The sequence below is a fragment of the Ictalurus punctatus genome, chromosome 9 (genome assembly GCF_001660625.3).
Source record: "Ictalurus punctatus breed USDA103 chromosome 9, Coco_2.0, whole genome shotgun sequence".
In the NCBI taxonomy this organism is placed as follows: domain Eukaryota; kingdom Metazoa; phylum Chordata; class Actinopteri; order Siluriformes; family Ictaluridae; genus Ictalurus; species Ictalurus punctatus.
The window spans coordinates 26,332,616-26,351,772 of record NC_030424.2 but is presented as its reverse complement, the minus strand read 5'-3'; the positions used below and the strand labels follow the sequence as shown (position 1 = coordinate 26,351,772).

The 19,157-nt window shown below is 39.3% G+C and overlaps 2 protein-coding genes and 1 long non-coding RNA gene across 3 annotated transcripts; all 3 read right to left on the bottom strand.

Annotated features, from left to right (window-relative positions):
• Positions 1-161: 161 nt before the first annotated feature.
• LOC108269587 (cytosolic phospholipase A2 zeta) lies at positions 162-10,133 on the bottom strand. The gene is made up of 13 exons (XM_053682692.1): positions 10,125-10,133; positions 9,916-10,008; positions 9,747-9,781; positions 9,378-9,516; positions 8,522-8,658; positions 7,939-8,161; positions 6,671-6,785; positions 6,380-6,517; positions 6,153-6,251; positions 3,686-3,856; positions 2,663-2,832; positions 1,928-2,114; positions 162-1,525 (listed from the first exon to the last, which is right to left on the bottom strand). The coding sequence occupies exons 1-13, from the start codon at positions 10,131-10,133 to the stop codon at positions 1,275-1,277; spliced, it is 1,767 nt and encodes a 588-aa protein (XP_053538667.1). The 3' UTR covers positions 162-1,274.
• A 133-nt stretch (positions 10,134-10,266) lies between these two features.
• Positions 10,267-11,215, bottom strand: LOC128633605 (uncharacterized). The gene is made up of 3 exons (XR_008397044.1): positions 11,182-11,215; positions 10,469-10,520; positions 10,267-10,377 (listed from the first exon to the last, which is right to left on the bottom strand). It is a non-coding gene; the product is annotated as an uncharacterized LOC128633605 (long non-coding RNA).
• Positions 11,216-11,988: 773 nt separating this feature from the next.
• On the bottom strand, positions 11,989-14,390 carry LOC128633580 (cytosolic phospholipase A2 zeta-like). The gene is made up of 4 exons (XM_053682691.1): positions 14,321-14,390; positions 13,380-13,516; positions 12,885-13,013; positions 11,989-12,033 (listed from the first exon to the last, which is right to left on the bottom strand). The coding sequence occupies exons 2-4, from the start codon at positions 13,458-13,460 to the stop codon at positions 11,989-11,991; spliced, it is 255 nt and encodes an 84-aa protein (XP_053538666.1). The 5' UTR covers positions 13,461-13,516; positions 14,321-14,390.
• Positions 14,391-19,157: the final 4,767 nt, after the last annotated feature.

The following is a 19,157-nucleotide window of genomic DNA, read 5'->3' as shown; positions in this document are numbered from 1 at the left end:
AAGGGTTATGCTAGGTGCAATGTTGTAAACCCTCGTTGCATGTGCACTAGAAACTTCTGGCTTGTCATGGAAAAAATGTCCAAAAGGACATGTATCATGTTTCCTCTGTGCACTGTGAAAGCCATTGACTGAACAATATGAGTACCAGACATAGCTGAATCAGATTCAGTTTATTCCAGAAACTCATTACAGACAAGTACAAGCACTAGTAATATGCACAAGTAATTCCTCAATGCAGGTAATGGAATAACATACAACAGACCATGCTGTTACATGAAAATAATCCATGCCAGGGTGCTGTGACGTAGCATGACAAAGTCGAACACCACCCCAAAGTCCTTGTACCAAGAACCCGGTTTCTAGTGTCTAGACAACTTCAAATCAGCAATATATAATCAGTTTATTAGATTTATTGGCTTATTAGAACGCCCACCATACATACTACTATAGAAACAATCAGTACGTTCACATGGACAACAATAATCCGATATGAACCCGATTAAGACGATACTCTGATTAAGAAACTAGCATGTAAACAGAGATTTCTGATGACCTTAATCTGATTAAAGTCATACTTGAAGTAAACACAAATGGAATTAAGACGTGTGGAGTATTCCTGTTTTAGTCGCATTATGGACGTGCGTTACAGACATGTACACACCTTAATCACACTATTAATGTCGTGAGAGAGTTTTCACCGCATTGTGCGACAGGACACGTACACACACGGCAGCGCTCGACCGTTTGACGGCAAACGAGAGCACGGCTGCGTCCGAAACCGCGCACTTCCCTACTACAGTATATAGTAGGAGAAAGACATGTATCCCGGCTACTATATAGTAGGGAAGTACGCAGTGTCAGACGCACTTGAAGCGTTCGTAAAATTAAAAATAAAAACACAGAAAACTGTATACGGTTCCATGACGAAAACGAACTGTATGTCGATATGTGAAATTCTGGAGGGAACGGCGGACAGCGTGACGTGGGGACGTAATGACGTGTGCTGTTAACTGATCTATGTTCTATAACACGTGAAACAGGATCATGAAAGGAATGTTCTAAAAGCGACTCATGTAAACACCTTAATCAGAATACAGTCTTATTCAGAATAAGGACCATAATTAGATTACTGCTGTCCATGTAAACGTAGTCACTAACTTATTAGTAACATATTAGTGTATTAATATAAATAGATTTATGAGTAATATCGATTAAAACTCGGTAACAAGCAAATACTTTCAACTCACTTTGTCCTTCAGTTCTTACTCCAGTGGTTAATTTACTCTGCATTTATTTGTTCCATCAGCTGAGGTCATGCTAGCAAGCTTTGTTTTGTTGTTCAGCGCGTTCTTAAGTACATTTATGATGGTTTCTTTATTGTTGACAGTGTTGTAGAACGTGAGGTCCACCAGTCTTTGGAAGTCTTCTGGAGAATACGTGAGGTGTTTGCTAATGTATGGAGAGGATTTAGTGCTCACATCAATATTTCCTTCTTTTAGCTCCTTGTTTCCTATTCTCTTTACTCCTGCAGTTTGAGAGAGAGCGAGAGAGCACACATACACACACACACACACACACACACACACACACACACACACACACACACACACACAGGTTCGGTTCAGCATTATTTCCTCAGGGTTCTCCCAGTTTCCTCCTGTCCAAAAACTAATTAAAATAACAATTTAACTTTCATATTAAACAGAGTGTACTGTCCACGAGGACAATCTTATTGTCCGACCAAGGAGCTTATGAGCTTTTTATTTTATATACATATAATATATATATATATTTTTAAACTAAACCTTATTTAAGAATTTACAAAACAGCTATTTATCTCCTTTAGAAATAATGCATATGCAACAAGCAAACTAACTAACACTCTAATGCTCTAAATAAATGATGCAAGTGAAAAAAGTGTATTTACCAGGTGCTTTATACTCTTTGAACGAGACGTTGACCAGCGGCAAGTGGAGCACTATGGGAGCATCAGGATTCATTTCATCTTTAAACACATACACTTCCTTTTTGGGCTGAGATGCATACTTGCTGAAATCTATCTTTGGGAATGGTATCTGGTGCTCAGTGCAGTATTCCTGAGTGTCCTTCATGACCTGGCACATTCGAAACATACCAAGAGAAAATGAGTCAGAATGACTCATTCATGATTCATTTTTGGTTCACTTTTGTTGAAGGTTTCCACCATCACCCACAATGCTGTTGGACTGCGTGCTGATAGTGGTGCCGGTGGTAACTCCACTCTACTTAAAGAGAGCGATGCGGCAGTGCTTTAGCCCTTTAATCTGTCCAGCTCTCTCACCTCCTCATCTGTACACTCTGCTCAAACAGATCAGCTTCAGAAGCTTCGACTTTCATGCTAATACCGCCGTCACTGGCGTCGCGCTCCACACCTACATTTTCTCCACTTACTCATACGCTTATTACCACCAGATTTATAAACAAATACCGAAGATGAAAAAGCCTTCTAATGGTAAACAGAATGATTGTCTCCATGGCTCGTAGCAATTGATATGATGAAATGGTACGTAAACATGACTTGAATGATCTGAATTCAGACAAATAAACAAACAGAAGATGTAAAAAAAAAAAAATCAAATAAATAAAAACGCACCCTTAAATTTCTCTGCTCGTATTTTTTTACCTGTAAGTGGTCCTCATCCCAGGAGTAGCCGAGGGACAGAATGACATCGGCGTGCCTGTGGGGTCGCAGCACAGGAGGGCAGGCCGTGTTAATGGCAAATCCAGAATCCACCAAGTCAAGAGTGGAGTCCATCGGAGTCAGCTTGTTCGGAAATGCATCCGGGTGTGTCTCTGTGACGAGCATACAATGAAAACAATCACAAGAAGAAGACAGCCTTGTTACATGTGAAAACATTTATATAATACAGATTATACACTCACCGACCATTATTATTAGGAATACCTGTACATCTCAGAGAGGTCAGAGGAGAGTGGTCTGACTGGTTCATCATCTGATCTACAACTGTCCAGTTTGGGTAAGCCTGTGCCCTCGATAGCCTCGGATGCATTTTTTTCACATCAAGGACTGATATGTTGTGCATTCTGAGAATCTTTTCTGCTCACCAGTTATTTGAGCGGAAACCTACTTGAATTGGATCGCAGTGATGTTTGCTGGTAAATGAGACCTTTTAGCTGTACTGATGTTCAACGTACGTGACTCGAATGGAGCTTTGGCAGAGTGTGCATCGTGATGACGTCACACGACGCGTTGTAATGACGTCACACGGTGCGTCTTGGCCCAAATCTTCAGATAGTCTGTTGAAATTTTGAAAAATGGCAAGCTCCTGCAAATACAGCAGAGTTTCCATGATTTTGCGTCAATTTCTGCGATCAACAAATCGCTAAATCCTGGATTGACCGCACAATATCTGCCACTGACTGGATGTTTCAATGGTCAATGTCAGTAAGATCCCACTTTTGATCGCATGTTTGATGCAAACATTAAATGAAGCGCTTGGCCTTGAAATGTGGTGATGCTGCAACGTGATTGGTCGACTGGATAGCTGCATGAATGAGCAGGTATACAGGTGATCCTGATAAAGTGGTCAGTGAGTGTACATTTATAGAATTTAGATGTAAAATGACTTTCAACAATGAGAGTAAATACAAAACAAATCGGAAAAAAAAACAAAAAAAAACTGACCCTTCGAGGTGTTGAAATTTGGGCTTTTGTTGTACAAGTCGTGCAGGAAAAATCCTCGAAGGAAGTTAAACACACGGCTGATGATGGGGCGATGGGTCAGGAAGTCGCTCACTGCTGAAGCCTCTGAACGGACTCGTAAGGTATCCATCGTCTGCCGCTTATCATCTGTCTCTACAAGCCAAAGGAAATGTTACATGAAAGTGCAGCTATACAAAGATAAGGTAAGATAACATTTATTGATCCCACACTGGGGAAATTCCCTCGTCACAGCAGCTCAATTACACAAAAAACAGATAGAAAAGAATACACATTAAATAGGAATAGAATTGAAATAAAGTATCTAAAAATATATATATACAATAGGAATAGAAAAATAAGAATTAGAGTAGTAAAATAATAATAATAATAATAATAATAATAATAATAATAATGGTAATATATATCCCTCAATGTATGTACAGATGAATACAAATTTGAATAAATACAGATGTGTATCACCTTGTTTATATACATGAAAGGATAAATGGATTATTGCTCAGTTAACAATAGAGGGGTGAGCAACAAATAATAATAATGTGTGGGTTGATGATGCAAAAAACAGCTAGCAGGGCTACATTATGTTGCTGTTGCATTAAAGAGTCTGACTGCTGTAGGGATGAAGGACCTGCGGTAGTGCTCTTTCTTGCACTGAGGGTGCAGCTGCTGAAGGAGCTGCTCAGGGAACCCCAGTATTTCATATAAGGGGTGAGAGGAATTGCTCATGATAGACGCCATCTTAGCTAACATCCTCCTCTCACCCACCACCTCTATGATGTCCAGAGGGTAGACGAGGACAGAGCTAGCCCTGGCGGGCTCTTACACGATCACTCAGGTTTGTTGACGTTGGAGTGTTAGGAAGTTGATGCCCCAGGAGCCCTCTTGCTTGTGTCACACATGAGGTGTGAGTTGAACAGTCTTGATAATGATGCATTGAGCATCGTGGTGGCATCATAGTGAAAATAGCTGTCAAGTTGCCTTTTCCTTAATTTCATGATTTCTTTAAGAAACGTATTTTTGAACCCAGTGTTTTCCCTAGTTTATCCTCCGCTAGTTCATACTGGCTAGCTAGTTCACCCCTGTAGCACAACAACCACAAACCAGTGTGGCTGAAGGTTATCTAGTGCTACATTAGAGACACGCTGCAGATTTGTGAATTACTGCTCATGGTGCATCACAAGGCTGTTAAACATGTCTGTATTCATGAGATTCCCGCTGTAGTGTCTTTGTGTTAAATTGCAGAGAAAGGAACCGCATCGCTCTTACACAGAGAGCAGTGCCTGGTATAATCTCCCAGACTTCTGGGCATCAATATCAATAAACTACATCGCCAGGATTCAAACTTGTTCCAACCCGGAGCCAAGTATGATTGATTGATTGATTGATTGATTGATTTTCCGATTGTCTAGTCTAGTTTAGTTTAGTTTTCAGAATATACCTAAAACAGTATATTCCGGTATGTCCAGCGATGTTTTTTCTTTTACATCACGTAAATAAACAATCATGAAAAAGTATGTGAAATATCAGCGACTGCAATAACTAAGGAATAAAACACTTAAAAATAATAACCAACAAGAAGGTGGTGTGATGTGGTCTGACACGACGCATTTCCCAAAATATTTGATTCCCCTTCTACCACATCAATTTGTTAACGATGACATTTTTTATTATTTGGGAAGGATGGGGGGGGGGGGGCACGACACTTCATAATTTCTCTATTTTTCTTTTTTCGTTTAATGTCGTGAATTGTCCCCAAAAACATGTTAGTTTGCGTTACAGCACTTACATTATAGTAGCCATTGATAGCCATCTCATTTCTCTATTAAATAAGACAAAAAAAAAAATTCAACTTAAGCACCGACACTGGAGACTCCTTCCATAAATATTACTGTATCTCCTTACAGAAAACTTCAAACTTTTCCCCCAACTTTTCCGTTTTTTTATTATTATTCTGAGATTATGTGGCGTGTCTACCATACAAGTCCCTGTGACTTAGCTGATAACGTATTAGAACAAGCACTACTGGCTGCTGTTATAGAAAATCTGACCAATCAGATATGAGAATTCAACTTATAACGTGCTATAATGTATTTTTTATATGATTCATTTAGATAACAATGAATTACATGAAGTCTTTAAGCCCAAAAAAGTGTCTAGTTTAGCACTGGAATATAATATTCTTAGCGGTAGCACTGTGTATTAATCTTAATATTTATTAATTTATTACGTCTATTAACCTATTCATCTGTTTATTTGTAGCCGCCCTGTCCGAGCAGTATTTCGTCTAACGAGCATGGGAATGCCGTGCAAAAATTCTCAAAGAAAAGTCAGGGTGAATGTTTTGATGGTTGAGTATGTTGAATGTCTGTATTAAATCCCTCATTGAAGTTAACGGTGAAGATGAACATGGCTGATACGAAGGTGTACTTGCCGATCTTGTCTGCCTTTTCCCCTGTGAAGGATGGTGTCACTCCAGTAAAAGAACTCCAGATCTGTGTCACGGTCATGGAGAACACACTGCTCCACATGCCTACACACACACACACACACACACACACACAGTTAGTTTAATTAGTATTAGTTAGAAAGTATTACACATAATGTGTCTATTGTATGTTGTGAAGCAGAGACTCTCTCTGACACAAACGCAGCACTGACCCAGGAGGAAGGAGATGCGTGTTTCCGGTAGCTTCTTAACTACATGACCTAGGTAGAACTCACTCCCTAAATCTTCTGCAGGGACAAAGGCTCCATATTTGGAGAATCCCACCTCATATGGTGTGAACTCACACCACTCTGAAATCGACAAAATTAGTGAACAGGAGGAAAGTTATGATCAAAAGTAATTTTCTTACTACTCTTGCTTTCAAATGCGCTCAAATCAGACTGTAACAAATGACACCAGTGTTCCGATCACGGCAGGTTGGAGGGGTAATGTGCAGTCTTTACCGGGGACCGTGGAGCCACTGGGAACCTTCTTCATGTTCACTGCTGTGTAGATTGGGAGCGGGTTCTGGCCCTCGGAGACTGCCTTCTTCTGGTCAGACAGTGTAGCTGTGTGTTTCTGAAACAAAATGAATTATTATTCAAGTTTTCAGCTTGCCAATATTAGATGGTTTATGTACTAACATGAGTGTCCTAAAGGGGTTTGATGATTAGATTGGCATTTATTTATCTGCCTGACATGATGAGTTGTTCAGGCGTCAGTACTGGAATATAATGGAAGTACGCTACTTCCATTATAGCCATTAGTTGGCCTCTTTATACTGGGCAGAATGTAAAGTGGCATAGTGGCGTCATAGACTATCGCAAAGGTAAAACAGTATCATGTGCTGAATGTAGAGTTGTCCTTCTCTTCCCCTAATGTATACATACAGGTTTTGAAAAACCTTACGTCTTTGAAAACACTATATTCTATCATTTTACAGACTGGATATCTGACCAAAGAATGGGTATAAGTGAATCAAGAACTTCCATCCATCCATCCATCTTCTATACCGCTTATCCTTTTCAGGGTCACGGGGAACCTGGAGACTATCCCAGGGAGCATCGGGCACGAGGCGGGGTACACCCTGGACAGGGTGCCAGTCCATCGCAGGGCACAATCACATACACACTCACACCCACATTCACACACTACGGACACTTTAGACACGCCAATCAGCCTACCATGCATGTCTTTGGACTGGGGGAGGAAACCGGAGTACCCGGAGGAAACCCCCGCAGCACGGGGAGAACATGCAAACTCCACACACACGGCGCCGGCGGGACTGAATCAAGAACTTATTATTAAATGTTTTTAGTGTCTCAAGAAATGTCAGAAATGATCTGAATTTATTGGCACAATCGAGATCTAATCTAATCAGAAACAGGCTGAAATCTTTGTGACTCTATTCAGGTACTTGTAATACACCAGATATTTGTATTTTACGGTTAAGTCTAGCACTTAGTGATTATCGTTTATAAGCTGAACAGGTTTATAATCTCGAATTGCACCCGCTTTTAATGAAATGCTCATTTATAGTTCCATTAGGATCTGAGGGCGAGCCGTTAAGCTCTGTAAAGATTTAGCTTTCCTTATGTACGTGCTATTGAGTGTCATTTTGTTTAAGCATTGGCAATGTTTGGGATCACACCACAGTACAACCCCAATTCCGAAAAAGTTGGGACAGTATGGAAAATGCAAAAAAAAAACAACAACACGAAAACAAACAGACCTTGCCAAAGATGAGCTGTTCTATGACGAGCCCCCAGGTATCGATGAAGGAGACGGAGTGACCTTCTTTCTTTCGGTTCTGCAGTTCGGAGCAATAATAATGCTTCTGTGTAGGAGAGAAGAGACTGGCTGTGCTCTTAGACAGCATCTTCTGCGCAGATGCTATCGGGGTATCCAGGCCTTCTTTTGACCAAAACGGGTCAGAGTATAGATTAGCAGTGGCCCTTACACAGAGATAGAGAGAAAGAGAGAAGGGAGCATCAGATTTAAAAAAAAAAAAAAACAAAAAAAAAAAAACATAAAATCCAGCAACACAAAATTCTATACACCGTGTTGTGTTTGCATCTTTGACAAAACTCAACAGCAGCATGTGATTTTGTTTATCACGTGTCATTATTCATTCATTTTCACATCTGATCACTTAATTGTTTACGTCATGTGACAAACCTTGAGTTGACTTCACTGAACCATTTCAGGGTAAATCATGATCAAATGCAGCTTGCTTATCACATGATCACACACATGTGAACTGTACTATATCATGAAAGCGTGTGTTTGAGCCTGTGATGCGCTTAAACACCCACCAGGTGGAGCCAGACACAGAGGTGATGTAGGTGATGACATCGAGCAGGCCGAGGCTCTGTAGCCCTTTCAGAGAGCCGTACGTGCCCGTCATGGCCCTGGAGCCACCTCCTGAACACACCACAGCCACCGTCGGCACCTAAACACACTCTAATTTCACCTTCAAATGAACTGCTAATCATAGTGCTTCAGATACTTCTACCACTCACAGATACTGGATCATTTTCCTCGATGTATAAACGACCATGTATCATATTTTTGTCTCATTTGTTTAACTGGGTTCTCTTTGTCTACTTTTAGGACTTGTGTGAAAATCTGATGTTTTAGATCATGCAGAAATATACAGAAAGTTCTAAAGGGTTCTCAAACTGCCACGCCCCACTGTATCTTTATAACATGTATAACCATGATACAGTCAGTGTTTCTGCAGTGTTGCAGAGTAAATGAGAGAGAACAGGACATACGTTTCCATACTAGTGTTCTACTTATGACACAGCCATATAGGTCGCTATAACTTTGAAGGACATGGTCTAACGTCACGTTATTATATAATCCGTCTCAATATGGAACGGTTATAAAATCCTGTTCCTGTGTTAGGTGATGTTGATTTGATCCAGGATGTAAATACGAAATTTTTTAAATAGTGGATTTAATTACACTCCACGTTGAATACTTTAACAATTACAGCTTTGATATATTCCACAGTAAATGGGTTATTTTGTGTCGATTCATGACTCAGAACCCCGATTAAATTCAGTTTTCAGTTTTCAGTCCGGGATGTACAGGACAGTACAGAGTGTGGAACCGTTAAAAGGGGGTGAATACTTTTGCAAGGCACGGTAGATATTTGTCTCCTACCTGGGTGGGATCCAACGGCGTTTGAAAATGGAATATTTTCTGCAGCGCACGAGACACCACCTGTTTCCTCTTAATCAGAAACGCCTTCTCCTCTGCGGGTATGTCAAAATCCAGACGCACCTTCATGTCCTCCTCAGGGCTACACACACACACATTGTAAATCCTAATTACAATAATGAAATAATCACAGGTTAAAGAATGAATGACATTTCTGAACAAGGATGAATCAATGAGACAATCTGGACTTGTTATACAATCATAAAGAATGGTGAAATGTCTTAATGAAATAAGTCTAGATGTCCAGAATTAGACAAGATGGTATGTATGACTGAAAACCCCATACAGACAGATATTTGTTTTGCGTAATACCTGTCCACTATGTTCAAATGTAAGTCGACTTTGTCCTGTGGAGTAAAACAAACATTTTCAGCGCACAATCCTTACACATGATGCCATAATCACACAACGAGTGATTTAGAAGGTTATTGAGCTTAAGGTTTTGGGATTTTGGGGTTTGGGATGTGAACTGTCCTCTCACCTCTGCCACAGGAAGAGAAACTGTAAATTCACCTGTGGCTGTGAAAGGGGTTACAGGAACTACTGCAGGCTTGAAGGTTTTATCATCTTTCACCTATCCTCATACAAAACATTAGAACAGAGAAAGAACAAAATAGAAAATGGATAATAAATGAGGTCCAGCCCTTATAGAAAGTGGAGAAAATGTTGAGATTTTATCAGTGGCATTGCTTCAGGCATTATAAACTATTCTGTGCTTCTTTAAGTGCAATGCGTAGTCGATTACATACGATGTTTAGAGCTGTTCTGAAGACGTGATGATGTAAGACGAATCGTCGACAAACCTTGCAGAGTCCAATCTCGGTCTCCAGGTTTTTGTTGATGTAGTAGCGAAGAGTCTGCATGAGGCTGCTGTTCTGGGACATTGAGATCACTTGTCTTTTGTTATACGCTCCTTGTAACATTAACAGCATGTCAGGCGGAACTAAAACACATACAATAAACGGTGGGAAATTTCTGTGCGCCATCCATACCATAATATACAGTTTCCGCCGGATACTTTTTTATCTTCTTACCGTCAGTGGGCAGATTTTCCAACTTCACCTCCAGAATAGACATCGGGGCGGCCTGAAATCACAACGAAACGTGCGAGACGAATAAAAACTGCCCACATTATTACACACGTTAAGCTAAACCCAGAACTTGAATCCCATAGAAAAGCTGTGGGGTGAACTGAAGAGGAGAGTCCACCAGAGTGGACCTCGAAATGTGAAGGATCGGGAGAGATTCTGTATGGAGGAACGATCTCAGATCCCTCGCCATGTATTCTCCAACCTCATCAGGCATTACAGGAGAAGACTCAGAGCTGTTATCTTGGCAAAGGAAGCTAGCACAAAGTATTGACTAAAAGGGTGCCAATAATTGTTGCACACCTATGATCAACAATGATATATATATATATATATATATATATATATTTTTTTTTATAAACCTGCGTTTTGTTTGAGAGCATGTGAGAAGAGTATTTTGTGATTTTTTTTTTTTAAACAAAAGATCAAACAATTTTTTAATCAAAAGTTTAAACAATAAAGACAATTTTTTCACAGATTTCTTCGCTTATATTTACCAAAGGGTGCCAATATTACTGGAGGGCCCTGTATTAAATTACTCTACTAGATTATTGAAAATGAACTTGCATGTATATGGTTACATCCGAATAAACGTTTTTTGTAGAAGCCCTTTAAATTGTTTGGCTGTTTAAAATGTAACAGCCTGAGAAAGCACTTACCAGTAGAACTCCATTAGAGCAGTATTGACCAGGCACTCCAGGTCTGTAACACAAACCCAGAGACATAAACATTGGCTTACTTCATCTTAATGTCTGAACTAGGAAAACTATAAAGAAGATCAAAATAAAGGCATTATTCGGTTACACTTCCCATCCACAATTTTTTTTTTTTTTAACCAAAATATCAAAAGCTAAACAATAAAGACAATTTGTCACAGCCTTTGCTCATATTTACCAAAGTTGCCAATATTACAATACAGTATTTAGGCAGGGTGGGGGGATTATTTGGTTAAACTAGATGTCAAAAACATTGCATTGGCACTGAGTTGACTGTTCACATTTCAAATGAATTGCAAATATTTTTCACAAAATTTCACTAAAATCACCGAGGGTGTAGTTGTAGACCGTACTGTAAGTCTGCACTGCAATAAATGTCACTTAGCAAGTCCAAATATCATGAATATAGTCAAATGAATCTAGTTAAGATTACGATAAACCAAATATAAGCTCGTTAAACATATTTCTAGACATTTATGACTCATTTCGAGCTTTTGAAATGGTAAATCATTTTGCTTCTTTCTAGAAATGGACGCTTGATCTAGAAATGAACGGAAGACTCTTTTCCGCTTGAAATGAGTACAAATGGCTTGAAACAGATCTCATAATGTTATATTTGGATTATTGTAATCTTACAATAGGAAATACCAAATAATATGACTATATTCAAGGTATTTCTACTTGCTAAGATGTCATATTTTGCTGTGTGATTTATTTATTTATTTATTTATTTATTTATTTATTTATTTATTACCTCTCTGTGATCTCAAGTTCCACCCACAGCTCGTCCTTCAGCTGAAAGTATAGAACAGCAATCATTCACCAGCTTCGTCTTTATGTAATTATGTTCACGCAGATATTTTACCCCAGGTTTTTAAAAAAATCGTTAGGTTTAAACTACTTTACGGTGTGTTACAACATGTCCCAGCTTATAGGCTTTCATAATCAGTACATATAACAATGAGACTCCACTATATATACACTATATATACTATATACTATATAATAATGCTCCACTCTGCGGTGCTTGAGTACTTTGAAACCTTCACTGTAAGAGACCATGAATAGACTGTAATTTACCAAAACAACATGGTGTTTTATTTACAGTTAAATCCTGCAAAGATCAGGTTGCGTATAACTTTCGCAGCGCTAAATGCAGTCAGTCTGCGTAAAGTGTCTAAAATCTTGCTAACCATGTCTGACGTCCTCACACAGTGACGGTCATGCTTAAATCATGTTGTTGGATGGTTGGTTATTTGCCGTAGGGAAAAAGTACATACGTCTAATCAGGTCGGATTCTGGCTGTCTAGTTGTCCATGATGATGGGATAAAAATCCAGATACACTTGGATAAGCAAGACATCTTACTCCATTCCATCTTACTCAGATACTTGACCATAGCTTTCTCAAACTCGTTTTTAACAAGGTTAAAGTGAGAGTTCAAACGCTCTTCTGAAAGAAGATAACGTCTTTGTCTTGTCCACTTGTGCTTTGCAATTCTTAAGCTCTTTACAGTAGGTTTGAATAATGATTAAAGGTGCTAACGTGCATTTTATGGGCTCCAATGGCATTATATTATCTCAAGCCTCAGATATCCCGCAGGCTCATAACTCATTCCTGAACTTGTGAATGTCCAGAGCTACTGACCTTATCATCTGTGATGAAGACCTTTGTCTCTTTCTGACCCAGTTTGAGGGTGCTGATGTCGAACAGGATGCTGATGCATTCGTCATCCTTCACGGCGTCTTCGTCAAACAAATTCAGCTCCAGAATGTTCTAGAGGACAAAACAAAAGGCCTCTTAGTTCTGTACACGGAATGAAGTATGGCATGTAGTATTGTTTGTACATAATTAGCCCTAGGGTTCTACATACAGAATCAAAGGAATTAACACTAACAAACCAGATCTTGGCACGTCATGGTAGAGGAAATGTAATATCCATTTACAGCATTTAGGTGCTTTTTATGGGTCCATTTATGGTGAATTAAGTGTTTTATTGTAAAGAAACTACTAATGGAGTAGCTACACTGTTTGATTCAGCTAACCAGGAGAATCTGAATATTGGTATTAGGTTTATTAGATCAGACTTGGATCACCTGGTGCAGACTTGCACCCTTTGGGACTAGGGATGCATCCACTCACCTTCACCCGGCTGAAGGGGCAGAAGAAGAAGGTCTCATTCCACTCAGGTGTCTTGCAGTTATTGATTGTCCTGGTTCTCATGGTACAAGCTGAGGCCGTGGGGAGGCTTAGGGTCACATAGAGGTCAGGGTCTGAAACTGTGGATGTATGTGAACAACATTGCTCTTGGCTAGACATGTGTTCATAATCGCATGTAAAGTATGTAAAGAGAACAACAGCTATTAAGTCGAGGTAACAAATTAAAGGGAAAAAAAAAAAACAGTGGCTCTGTTATATTGTAGACAGGGGATATTTTTGGAAGAAGTGTTCATCACGTCAGTACAGTTCCAGAGACTTATAGAATAGACACTGAAGTTGTTCTGGTAGCTCGTGGTGGCACAACAAATTCCTAATCTTGTAATCAGAAACGTGTTTAAATTAGGTTTAGTATAAGTTTCGATGAGAAACGTAATATTTTTATGTGAACCATACGTAATAGTTTTTCTTAAATCTAAGACCACACACTGTTTTTTTTTGTGTGTGTACTATGTGTTCAGCTACAGAAAGTTATTCCATGCGCCACCTGATGGTTACTGTGTGAAGCACAACAACTCAATTTAAATTCTAAGAAGCGTGCCTGCAGGGTGTCACGCGTGATCGCACGTGACGAATCGTGTGAAACTGCGTGATAAAACACGCATTCTTAAAGGCCACATCTGTATAACCTAAACAGGATATAAAGCTCTTTATGTTTTGAACAATTTCTGTTCATTAATAATGGAATTATAAAACTCATATACTGTCTCGTAATAAGTCCTCGACGCTTCACTAGGAAACTTCATGGATGATTATTAAGCTAGATAGATTATTTTAAACGAACAGTTAAAAGCTGTTTAAATCAACAGAATCCAGGTCTGTGTGTGTGTGTGTGTGTGTGTGTGTGTGTGTGTATGCTGACGTACATAAGTCATATGAATACAGGAACTTTCCTCGTAGCACTTTGACTGAGAGGTTCCATTGTGCTGCCTGCTCCTTCTGTAACACACCGGTAACAAGAAGAACATCAATCTGAAAGGAATATTTCCAGCTTCATTTTACAGCAAACATAAGCCAGAAATATGACAAAAAAAAATACTTCAGAAATTTTATATACTGTGTACACTTACTTATAGAGAAGATTTTTTTTTTTTTTTTTAGCAAGACGTAATTCCCATTGCTCCATTTTTATTATTCTATAGTTTCGATGACTATTATTATTATAAAATGTACAAAAAAAAATAAATAAAATAAAAATAAAGAATGAGTGTGTCTAAACTTTTGACCGGTAGTCTACCTTTTGAAATACCACACCTGGACTGATGTTACACAGTGCATTTCTAACATGTTCAATATCCTATATCATAACTTCTTCTTCTTTGTCCGGCCTTTTCCCATATCTACTTGGGGTCGGCTCTCCTAATCTTTTCTCTCCAGATTGCTCTGTTCTGGGTCGTCTTTGGGTCTATATTGTCTCCAGCGAGGTCTTTATTTATAACATCCATCCATGTTAGGCAAGGTCTTCCACGGCTTCTCTTTCCTGTACCAAGCTCCGGTACTTTTCTGGTCATGTGGTATTCTGGTTTTCTCATCACATGTCCATACCATCGTAGCCGCGCTTCAGTCAATTTTTCAGGTAGTGATCAGACTTTAAAACGGCCCCTGGTATATTGGTTTGGATATCCTATGTCATAACGTTTTTTTAAAAAAAAACAATTTTAACAAATTCCACAAATGCAAGAGACCACACCTTTCTTAACTTCAGACCTGTAATTAAAATATATTTTAAGCAAGGACATGTTTTAGTCTGTAGCTAAAGTATCTATTTACAGTTATTTTTAGTATTTCGTTCATAACTGCAACATTTGTCACTAAGGTTAAATGAAAGGAGAAAATAGTACCTGCATTTGGAAGTGTCACAAAGTATGCCTTGGCTGAAGAGAAAAGAGACAATCGTTTCTTCGACAAGAAGTGATCCAAGCAGTCTGTTAACCCTGAAGAACTCTAGAGGACTGCTTGCTTTATATATTGTGTCATGTAATAAGCAGGCCGTGATAAAGCCACACCCTTTGCTGTATAAAAATGACTGGATCCAGTATTATATAAAAATGATAAAAAAAACGACATTGTCCTATTTGATTCCATGAAGGGGGGGGGGGGGGGGGGGGAGCTATTTTCTTTGCTCTGGTCCTTGAATTTACGTAAAGTTGTTTTTGTTGTTTAAAAATGTTTCAGTTTCATTCCTGCATAATCATATTCTGAATTTACATTTGCAAATTTTGAATTTGAATCATAATAAAATCTATTACTAAAAGCACACAGTAACACAACATAGATGAAGGGAGTGAATGTCGGGCTGGTCCTTTTTTTTTTTTTTTTTTTTTTTTTTTTTTTTTAGTTTTTCTCACACTTTAGTACTGTATTAAAGTTTTAAGCACATGCACGGAAACGCTGTAGAGCAAAGATGCCTTCAAAGTAATGAAATAAAATTTTTCTACATTAAAAAAAAAAATTACATAAAGATCAGTAAACAGTAGCGAATGAAACAATGTCAATATTTGGTGTGACAAAAATTGAATTCAAATTCAAATAAAAACAAAAATAGTAGTCTCAGGTAGAATCAGTGCAGCTTTATAAGGAAATGAGTTGTAAGTTTTATTGAGCAATTTGCAGAACCAGTCACAGTTCTTCTGGAGATTTTGACTGTCGCACTCGCTTCTTATTTTTGCAGCAAAATCCAGCAGCTTTCATTGTGTCTTTTTGTCTGAAAAGTGTCTCATCACTTAATACGCGGCTTTCTTTACTGACATACCGAAACATTTTTCTCTAACATTTAATTTTGAGCTGGAAAACTAATGTTTGGGAATCAAAAATGTTTTTGTACTAACTCGATAATGTAGAAGTCATCAAATAAAAAAATGATAACAAAGCTTGTACTAAAAAAATAGGGCGCCAAGACTTTTGTACAGTACTGTATATCATTCTGAAGTGTGAAATGTGTGAAGATGCCTAATGTAAAATGTATTTAAATGTGTTTTAATATAGTAAAATGTACACTACCGGTCAAAAGATTAAAATAATAGACACACTCATTCTTTATTTTTATTTTTAAAATAAAGAAACAACTCTGAGGTAACACAAATGGAACTAGGGGAATTATGTTGTGATAAAAAAAAAAAATCCAAAATAAATCAAAAATAATTTGATATTTTAGCATCTTCAAAGTCGACGCTCTTTTCGCTTTAGAAATTTCCAGAAACGTATTCTTGGTGTTTTCTCACCTGATTTCTTGAGGAATTTCCCGGAGATGCTTTTTAAACAGTATTAAAGGAGTTCACACCGACGCCGGACTCTCGTCGGCTGCTTTTCGGAATATTTCCCTATATATCTCACTGACACTTTATGCTTTATCCGAGATCTCTCCAATAAAGATCTCGGATAATGCATAAAGTGTCAGTGAGATATATGTGTGTATATGTAAACCCAGCAAAAAAACAAACGTCCTCTCACATTCAACTGCTTTTATTTCCAGCAAATTTCTCAAGGTGCAAATATAAAACAAAATCAATATTAATACATATGTATTTATATTTATATTTATATACAATATATATATATATATATACACACACACATACATACACACACAGGCTGGGAGGCATGAGGACTGCAGATATGGCCAGAGCAATAAACTGCAATGTCTGTAATGTAAGACGCCTAAGGCAGCGCTACAGGGAGAAAGGAAGGACAGCTTCATGTAGGAAAATTACACGTAGGTGTAACACCACTGCGAACTCGCGGCCACCGATCCGGCGAGGACTACATATCCCAGCCACGCCCGCGCTCAAGTTCGCCGGAGTACTGAGTGCCAACACCTGTGCGCAACCCAAGGTTATTTAAGACCTTGTTAACGACAGCACGGCGCGAAGTAACGCTCAGTTTTCCCCAAACGCTAGTAAGTTACCGAGCTTCCTACTATGCTTCGGACTTTCATGGTTTAAGGACTTTAGCCTCGTTTATGACTTACGATTCCCGGATCTCGTCTTGGATTCTTTCTATTGCTTCGGACTGTGTGCTTTGCGCTTCACGCTTCCCTCGCCTTTCTGTCGCTGCTCGGCCCGCGCTCGCCTCCCACCTGGTAGTAGTATACGTAACTCATATAATCATTCTTTACAACCATGGTGAGCAGAAAAGCATCTCAGCACGCGCAAAACATCAAACCTCGAGGTGGATAGGCTACAACAACAGAAGATTAATCAGGTTCCACTTCTGTTAGTCAAGAACAGGAATTTGAAGCTATCATGTTCACAGGCTCAGCTGATTTTAGTGGAATATCAACATAAGCATACGAAGGCCCTTTTCATCAACATGTGTAAATGATAAAAGTCGTTGCCGTATTAAATACATTCGAAAGGTGCAATGAACTTTTGCTGTCCGTTTGCCCACTCCGTATTCAAAGTCTTTCCGTTAGTCTGTGATGATAAACCTCACGAGTGTCTTAAATACGCTAAAAGCCTATAGGATTTTCATTTTCAGTTGGAGCCTCATGCAAACCATGAGGTCATTTACATGTTTTCTTAATCCCATGAAAATGATGTGAACTCCATGTCTTTACCTCAGCTGTCATCTTATGCAATGCCAAACTTCCAGAACGAGTTTAAGCGTGTGATTCCGACTAATTTTTAGGTCCGTCTCAGGGTCGAAACTACCGAGAATTTCTGTGAAAAAATAAAAAGCGTGTATGACAATGTATCTAGATTTGCAGCACACATGACGTCGTGGCAGACAGCAGAGCAGAGCTTCTTCAGTGCAGCTAAAATCTGGACGGAAATGATCGATATTATAATAAATACAATATGTTCATAAATATACTGACATGATTGACACCCTTGGTAAATATGAGCAAAGTTGTTTTCATTGTTTGACGTTTTGATCTTTTGTTGAAGAAAAGCACGTACGCCTCACACCTCCAGGGTTGGGGGTTCGATTCCCACCGTGTCCCTGTGTGTGTGGAGTTTCCTCCAGGTACTCCGGTTTCCTCCCCCAGTCCAAAGACATGCGTGTCCAAAGTATCTGTAGTGTATGAATGGGTGTGTGAGTGTGTATATGAGTGTGCCCTGCGATGGATTGGCACCCTGTCCAGGGTGTACCCCGCCTTGTGCCCGATGCTCCCTTGGATAGGCTTCAGGTTCCCCGTGACCCAGAAGGAAGGATAAACGGTATAGAAGATGGATGGATGGATGGATGGAGATCACACTGCAATATCACGCTGTTCATCTTCTAAAACTCAGCCCGAGTTTGAACGCAGCCTGCTTGAAAATCCGCTTTGCACTAATAGACATTCGGACAAGTTGTGCATCTATAAGTGTCTGTTAGGTGTTTGTGTACTCCCTGTTTTAACGGGATGAAAAGATTAATGCTCATTGAACAACGGGTAGAAAAAAAACTTTACTAGACGGTGCACTCTCCGTTTGTCCCACCTCTGGACACACGACTTCTCTTTATGGTAAATGGTCTGCACTTATATAGCGCTTTTATCCAAAGCGCTTTACACTGTGTCTCATTCACACATTCACACACACACTCACACACCAATGGTAGCAGAGCTGCCACGCAAGGCGCTAACTTGCCATCGGGAGCAACTTGGGGTTCAGCGTCTCGCCCAAGGACACTTCGGCATGTGGAGTCACGCGTTCCGGGAATCGAAACGCCAACCCTACGATTAGTGGACAACCCGCTCTACCACCTGATCCACAGCCGCCC